Raw genomic sequence first — 9,166 nt, forward strand, 5'->3', positions numbered from 1 at the left:
CCTATTCTTTCCAATACCTCTTCATTTCTAACCTTTTCTACCCACGATATCCTCATCATCCGCCTATAACACCACATTTCGAACGCTTCTAACCTTTTCTTTTCCGCCGCTCCCACTGTCCATGTTTCGCACCCGTACAAATTGTTATCCAAAGTATTTTCTACTTTACTTTAAAATAAAAAATGGATGCTTCCTAGACCAATGGTAGGGAGTGTACGTATTAATTATTATTATGGAGGGTAGAAGTAAGACGTACTATTTTTGTAGAGAAAAAGTGTCCGTTAAACTGCGTTAAATTAGGGTGGCGCCACAGTAGCAACAGGGTAAATTTCAAATAAAGCCACAAAAGTTATTAGAATAGCAATAACATTAAGTCACTTCGAATCGTAAAAACTATACAAAAACGATAATAATTTCTCAGATTGCATTCCCCACTGTACTAGACTTCAATAAAAGAAAGTAATTAAAAAAAGGGTTGTAAAATATTTTAATCAAATTTCTAAAATTCGCTTATTTGCAACAAAATAAAAACTTTTTCAAACAAGTCTCTTTTTACTACTAACTATTTAATTGTCTAAAATTTGAAAAAACCAAATGAATAAAAAGCCTCAAAATTTGTTAAAAAAACTTGAAAAATATACTTTGCTGTTCAGTTGTTAAAGGGACGATATCATGTTACGTAAAGTGAATTTAAATAAGGGTTAAGGACAGTACTATAAAATGCAAATTACAGCTAGCATTTCTATGAAATATTTAACGACCGATATCACCAACCATCCTACTTTTCGATTGTATAAATTGTTACGTTATATACGAATACGTATAAAATATAACGTAATAATAACTACAAGTTGCTCTTTTTTATAACAAACTTTAATAATATGTAAACATTAAACCGTTAGTTATCTACTCACAATCAGTCGCAATTCAAATGTCTAAATTTAAATAATAACAGAGTAAAGCAAGTGTAATGCTTCACTTAACTTATTCATTAAATGATTATCTCTTACATAGTTATGGAAATGTACAAAATAGGTGCAGGTCAAGGGGTGTCCTACTTCTTTTTTACCTTAAAACTTTCATATACGTATAACTTACTTATAATATTCATCAAATGCAACAGAACGTGGAAAACAATTTGTCTTGTCGTTCAAAAGTTATTACCGCTTTTTTGAAGCTAGAATTTCTGGAGATTTTTAATAGTTTTTTTTATCTGAAAAGTATCGTCACTATCTCCACTATCAGATTTTAATGCATTTTCATATTTAATAAATGTTACAGAAAGTGGAAAACAATTTGTACTGTCGCTCAAAAGTTAATAACGTTTTTTAAATCGCGAGTTTCTAACGTTTATTACTGATTTTTCCATCTGTACTTTATTTGTCTGATAAGCTATCGTCAAATCACCTCCACTGCCAATTTTGCGGCATTTTCAGTAAAATTCCTTCAAAATATTCTTTCGGAATAGCAATCAGTTGGATTGCTGGTATTACCCATATGTAACGATTAGAAATCTACATATGTGTAGTACTTATACAATAAGTGTGGCATTTAAAGGTGTGATATGCAAATCAAATACAACAAAGAATAGACATTTTTAGATGATTTTTCATGTAGAAATATCTTTACAGTTATGCTAACCGTTTTTATTTTACATTCTAACCATAACATGTTACGCAAAAACGTAGTGAAAATCCAAAAAAAAAAAATAGTTGGTATACTCTGTAAATACGAAAAGTTTGAAACTTCTATAAAATCTCATAGGTTCATCATCTAAATTTAAACTTTAATAGGTATCTATGTAATAATGTAATAAAATTCGTGTATTTCAATTACCCAAATTAATGAACGCAAGATAATTTTCTTTGATGTGGTTTTCTCAAGGTTACCAGGAGGAACTCAACTAACGACGATGCGAAGAGAGAAAAAGAGAAATATAAAAATAAACTCAATCTTCAATTAGATCGAACATAAACAAGACATTTATATTCCTGTTTACTGAAAATACGCAGAAAGACTGAAAACCTTTTGGATTGGGATAAATTTAACCAGGTGCATTATTTATATAATTGGTATTAATAAAGGCAAATACTACAAATATGTTTGCAGCAATTAAAAAACATCGGTGTAAAAATGTTGTAATGTTTCGCGTGAACATTTAATAAGTGTGTCTAATTTTAGTTATGCACATTTTTTTCAAGGGCATGATTTTAATTATAGGTAGAATATATCTGTACGATAAAAACTTGCTAATAAAATGCTCGGTTTGGCAATAATTCAATTAAAAAATTCGAGCGACCTATTTAGGTATAATTACACAAAGGCAGAATTAAAAAAAGCGAAACGAGACTGAAACAACTTTTTTTGAATAGTTTTCTATACTTTTTACGGTAATTTTACTTGTGTAAATTATGTTATGTACAATTACATGATTATAAAAAAAATTAGAATAAATCTTTTCATTTTAAAAGTACGTTCAAATAAAATTACAAATTGTACAAGTAGGTAAATACTTTGTTTATAACTGTACTTTTAACAATAAATTATTTAATACAGTTAAAATACCTGTGTTCAATAAAAGAATGGGTAAATATGTAGATATTTTATATCTGAACAAAAACAGCAAATTTCTCAAAGATGGAATAGATAAAAACTAGTTGTTAACAATCTCGCTGAAGAAAAAAATCTATTCGTATAAAAAACATGTTCATCGGCTATTATTAATTATTCATCCAGATTCACCATTGAAGAATGCCATCACAATCACATCGGTACAAACACATTCACACACAAACATGTTTTTATAAGGTATACGTAAAAAAGATGAGATATTCCTTTAAACGAAAATTATTTCAACTTACCATGTGATCTTCATGTTGTGCTTGAACGGTACTGGCAAAAAACAATGCAATAGAAGCGAAGAAAATGAAGGAACTTTTCCCGACCATCATTGTTACAAACGAACTAACAAAGAAAATTTTAACGCCGCGCCGATAAAACACAAAGTGGTTTTAAAGAAGTAAGATCCGCGTAAAAGAGCGAAAAACAACTGACTGACTACTGTTATGACTTAAGTAACCCACCGAATCGTTGTATTACTTGCGCCTGACTGTTCTTTACTTCTTTGATTGACCTACAGTTGGGATACTCACTCAAGTCCAAACCCACACAGACTGTTGGAGAGTAAGACTACACGCCACTCAGCTACACAGTACACACAGACCGTTATTTCAACGGTAACAATCCCTTCCTCTTCCAGGCTACCCAAGTTCTAAACGTTCTTATACTACAGCTAATCGTAAATCATTGTTGTGCCCCTTTGTCAGAATTTCTTACAATACAAGCTTCTATACGAATATACCCACTGCCCATTAGAAAAACTACAAAACATTCTTAAAAAAATCAACCAGGGGAAATAGGAGACATTTTTTTAAAGGCAACACATTCTAGGTGTAGCTTCTTCATTCCTTTAAAACCACAATTTGACTTTTGAGTCCACATGCTTTCAGGATTCACATATTATAAAATTTTATGTATTATACATACGTATACTCGAACCTATTTATTTATAATTAAATTGATNAATAAAAGTATTTGATGGACAGCACGATTTTCCTGCTTTTCCATTTTACGAAAACCACAGAGGCGTCTTGTTCAGCGTGCTGTCAAACCTACACTAGCAAGGAGATCGGGCTGAAACTATAGCTACAAGCTATCCAAGAATGCAAGCTATAGAATGTCACCTCAAGGTAGGCCTAGTGGCGTCATCTCTTGGTTAGGCCGGAAACTTATCAATCCACCCTCGTATCTTTTGTCGAGTCCATCGAGGACCCAAAGATTTATTGCTTGTAACAGCTCAAAATTCATTGGAAAACGAATCGAATTGTAAAAAATAGTACCATTGTACATACTAGAACTACCCCCATTCGTAAGGATCATTATAACACATTGCGATCCATAACATTTGTCAAAAAATTGACTCACCCAAAGTCAAAACAATATCCTATTTATGTACCAAAGCTTTAACTTTTATGAATAAATGAAAATTCGAATTAAGAAGTCATAATGATAAGTCGTAAATAAATTGTACAAGAAAACTTGTTTTCGATATCTAGGATAGGTCAGGATGGAAGGAGCTGTAGAGAAATTAAACAAAGGATAGCGCAGGGTCGAGTCTCCTTCAACTAAAAGAAGTCACTTCTATGCTGGCGAACGGTTAATTTAGAAATCCGAAAAAGATTGTTAAAGGTGAATGTCTGAAGCATGGTTTTGTACGGGTGCGAAACATAGATGATGGGCGCGGCGGAAAAGAAAGGTTAGAAGCGTTCGAAATGAGGTGTTATAGCCGTGGATAGAGAGGGTTAGAAATGATGAGGTATTAGAAAGAATAGGAGAACGGAAGTCACTACGGCAGAGGTTCCTAAATGTGTTCCGCGGAACCCTGGTGTTCCATGGAAGGGTCACAGGGGTTCCGCGAGATACGACATTTTTTGTCCTAATAAAAATTTACAATAGTCTAGGAAAAGCAACCGTTCTGTAGAGATATGTTGATAGGACATCTTCTCAGGTGTGACGGGCTAGTTAGAGACATATTAGAAGCAGAAACAGGAGTTAAGAGGAGTAGAAGTAGACCCAGATTAGATTACTGTTCAAAAACAGTTAAGAATGTGGGATGTTCCAGTTTTAGGGAAATGCGAAGATTATCTTGGGCTAGGAAAAAATTGAGATGACCAGTTTTAGGACTTACGACCTTATCATGATGATGAAGTAAATCTGTTCGTAGTAAGTTAAACTGTAATTAGCAGTAAATATCAACGGATGACGATAAACTGCCCATAACTTCAAACAGAATTACATAAGATATATATCTAAGTAAATAAACATTTTTCAAAGAGAATGTCGTTAACAAACAATAATAATACTTTACAAATCATGAAGGGATGAACTTAATCATACGTATGGGAACTTCTTCTTTGTTTTGACCGTATGTGATTAAAGTTCTTGTTCCTTTCAGCTTTATTTATTAGCTTTAATATTTGACACAATATGTATTCAACATTTAACAACAACAACAACATTACGAAGAACTGCATCCGAACAATGAATAGAGGTACTTTTGTCATTAACTGGTATTTAATAACACTCCCAGTGTTTAAAAGTAAAGGTATGCAATTAACAATTGTGCATGTTTATACTGTAGGATGTACAAAATCATTATTGTTATTGTGTTACAGCCTTCGTTACAAGTTAATTGTACCTTACCATGAAGACCCATCGTATTTTACTATTGTTTACTACTAGCTGAGCCCATTCAAGTTTTGATACATGTATATGCAATCAACTATATACTCGAGCACAGATATTTAGACCCGTCCATTTTTTTCCAATTGTTTACCTACTTCTAGTCTTTAAAGAGTAAATAAATGTACGTTTTATCGTTAGGCATTCGACTGCATAGAAATCAAGAATGTACCTACCTACTTAGTAGAAATCATTAAGTTAAAACAAAACGATTGTTTATTAAAATTTATGATAGGCGCTAAGTTAACGACAATTGACTTTTAAACATGTTCATAAAGACTATACTGTAAGTTCTTCAAAATGTAGTATTTTTGTTGTTAAAATAATTAATTAATTATGCATGATTTAGTAACCCACTTAAAAGATCATAAAATTTATTAAATATTAAAAGTTATTAAAAGAAAACAAGATGGTCTCTTCTTGGTGGTATTTATATTAACGTAGGGTACAGTGTTAGTTAGTGACTCATTATTTAATCTCATATGTCAAAATATTTTTGAAATTATCTCCCAGAATAGTCAATCATCAAATAAAAACAGAGTAGTTATTTTTTGAAATTTACAACACTAACAGGTAAGTAACAGGAAGTCCAACGAAATAATTAATTGGTAATTAAATAATCTACTCCTTTGATCGCATGGACATTCTTCCATTTCATACAGGAAGTTTTCTTTATGTCGAAGATACGCGTTCGTCACTAATCTGTATAAGTATTTGATTTTATTCAATGTTTTCTACCACATAAATGTGTTTCTTATTCGAAAAAATGTTTCTTAAATTTTGTTTGCGCATTTTACGAATCGACTGTGCATACAAATTCTTGGGAACGGTGTCATTGCTTTGCTTTGGCCTGTCATTTGACTACAAATAAAAAACAAAAAGATAAAAGGAAAACCTTCCAAGGAGTATGCATGCGTATATTGAACTGTTCACGTAGAATGAATTTTAAACACTTATTTATATCCTTGTACAAGACACAGGATACACCTTATACAGAAGGTCTTAAAACGTGCTGCCAGGCCTGAGGAAATTTCCCTAGACCTAGAGAAATCGAAGGCAGCTTAAAGAAAAGGGGATTTTTATGTAATTTTGTACAAAATCTACGGAATTTTTATGTGTAAGACAAACTTTAATCAGTGGGGTATCTACAGAAATAAACTTTATTGTCCTAGTTTTTAGGGTTCTTATAAGATCGCTCGTGTGTCTGTCTGTCCGTCTGTCGCAGTCAATTTTCTCCGATTCTACTGTATTAATTTAGTTCATATATACATTTCTGTGACCCAAACATGGACGCATAACGTAAATAAATTAATTTTGAACGGGGGGGGTCATTTTTGTTAGGTCAATAGGAAATTAAAAAAAAGTTTTGCAAACTGTATCATGTGACATATTAGAAGAATTGCGGCTTGTTGTAAAGGTGTCAAATATATTTTTTTCTAATTATAAATAAACAGTTTTAAAGTTATTTAAAAAAATAGATGAAAATTGACCATTCGCCCTCCGTATCTCCGAAACTACTGAACTTAAAATTTTGAAAAAAATATAGAAAACAGTTCTTTACTTATAGATTACAATAAAATTAATAAGAATTCTATGGTCTGAATATAACGTGGTAAATCTTTCAACAAAACAATATTGTACGTATTCAAATTTGGTTCTCAGGTTAGGGTTCCGTACGTATAGGATCACTCGTTTGTCTGTCTGTCCGTTTTTTTTGTCAAAAATATGCTTTGATTGAGTATTTTATGTTGATAATTACAACATCGTAGTGATAAGGCCTTAAGGGGAACACACACACAAACCAAAAAAATTCACTTGTAAAACTTCTATAACCATGTCGAACATCCTATTGTAAGGCATAAATTAAATCTTATTTGTCCTTAACGGGCAATAACAACGTATCGTCTTTTCTTACCGTAACCTAACCCAACTCAACCCAACCTGTCCAGTGATTTTTGCGAGAAATGCACGTTCTATTTTATTTTTTTATATGACTTTTACGTTAGGAGATTTCAGGAATACCTCACAAACAACCAACGCCGGTGTCCTTAAATATTGTATGCTACATATACAGTAATATGAAGATTGGAAAAACTTTGGCGGTTGTTGTAGAACAAACAGAATAGTTCAAAACCCCAACGCCAAAACACGACACTGTAGTTGTCCGAAGCACTTTTCGGTAACAAAGTTACCTTCTTCAGGGACTGAACTAAACTAGTTTACTTCAGTCCCTGAAGAAGGTAACTTTGTTACCGAAAAGTGCTTCGGACAACTACAGTGTCGTGTTTTGGCGTTGGGGTTTTGAACTATTCTGTTTGTTCTACATATACAGTAGAGTATATTATCGTGTAGATACTGAAACAGGATGAAAATTAACACTCGAACATCTGCACAAATCGTCTGTCGGTCTATTAATAATATCTGAAGACACTCAGATGTCATGCACATGTATTCAGGCAGAAACGTAAAATATCCTCAAGGACATTCTTAAAAGGAACGCCGAAAGAGGACGATCTTTATTTTATCAATAGCATGGGCATGCACCATGTTAAATGTCCAAAAGGAATTTAAATTGTTAACAAAGTTCAAAATTAGCTTATCATGCTGAGGTAGGTGAATGGTGAATCATCCCCTGACATTAAATAACTTAAGGGAAAAAAAGTTTTTTACTAAGTAATAATCAAACCGACGTTTCGTCTTACGTTTAAGGCTTTATCATGATCGAAATAGTTTATAATGATATACCACACGACACGTAAAGAAGGGTGGCACAATAAGACACTGCTCTGATGATAAGAAATTGTTTAAAACAAATTTCATTCTTCTTATGATACTATAGTCCTATAATATTTAACATAAACCATAAACAAATGCCAAAAATTTCTTTATACAGGGCGTCCAATCCACCCTATAAACAATCGTCTCTTTTTAACATTGAACATAATTAGTAACATATTTGGTAAATAGGGTGTGAGCTTTATCGATTGGTAACAGTAGTAACGTCTAATTCCCACAGGAAATAGTCTATCCCGACGGGATAGAAACCTGTTTTCGATGGAATGTCATCTTCTACCGTAGATTCCAATTTTTACAAAAATTTTTCTACAAACTCATAAACTGGTCTACACACATAATATATCTCAATAATGTGACTAAATTTTGTTATACAATAAAAATCACAAAATGAGAACTAACGAATTTTTCATTTATATATAAAGTCACAAGTCACAACCTTAATTACATCTGCAGTACAACTAACGCGGTCCATTATCTCTCTCTCTAAAACTCCATGAGCGATTAAATCACAGCATGGAGCCAATCTCTTCAAACGGGATGCCGATTTTAGAAAACCGAGTTCACCATTAGCCTAAACGAATGGATGTTAAAACCTAATTAACTAACTAGGTTGCCATGGAACCCAGTAAAAGCGTACAACACGAACATGAGAGAGGAGGTTGCTAAAATGTAGGTTGAATTCAATTATGTATAAAATATTGAATAGAGAGAATATGAAATCGATTTTTTATTTTTATTTCAACCTAAAACGTTTTATAAATAATTCCAAGTCTTCTTAATCTTAGTAATAAGTACAAAAAATGCATATTGCAAAGTTCCCTATTGAAATTGTTCATCATCATCATAATGTCATCAGTCCTAAGACTGGTTGGACACGTACCTCCACTCTTTCCTATGCTGAGCTAAACTTCGCATTACCCTAAAACTAGAACATCCCACATCCTTAACTATTTGCGAAGAGTAATCTAATCTAGCTCTACCCCTCCTAACTCCTGTTTCTGCCTCTAATATGTCTCTGACTAGACCTTGATGCCTGAGAAGGTGTCCTACCAACCTATCTCGCCTATTT

The 9,166-nt window shown here is 32.6% G+C and overlaps 1 protein-coding gene across 2 annotated transcripts in view; it reads right to left on the reverse strand.

Moving 5' to 3' along the window:
- LOC108732674 (GILT-like protein 1) overlaps nucleotides 1-9,166 on the reverse strand; it is a 33,440-nt gene that overhangs the window by 20,072 nt on the left and 4,202 nt on the right. Inside the window, exon 1 of one of the 2 annotated variants that reach the window (XM_018463614.2) lies at nucleotides 2,862-3,209. The exons of the other annotated variant lie outside the window; for it this stretch is intronic. Coding sequence (XP_018319116.1) covers nucleotides 2,862-2,951 — 90 coding nt within the window. The 5' untranslated portion in view covers nucleotides 2,952-3,209. Of the gene's footprint in view, nucleotides 1-2,861; nucleotides 3,210-9,166 lie in introns of those variants that run through there. 2 annotated transcript variants of the gene reach the window in all.

Source organism: Agrilus planipennis, unplaced genomic scaffold, assembly GCF_000699045.2.
Source record: "Agrilus planipennis isolate EAB-ADULT unplaced genomic scaffold, Apla_2.0 scaffold6, whole genome shotgun sequence".
Lineage (NCBI taxonomy): Eukaryota > Metazoa > Arthropoda > Insecta > Coleoptera > Buprestidae > Agrilus > Agrilus planipennis.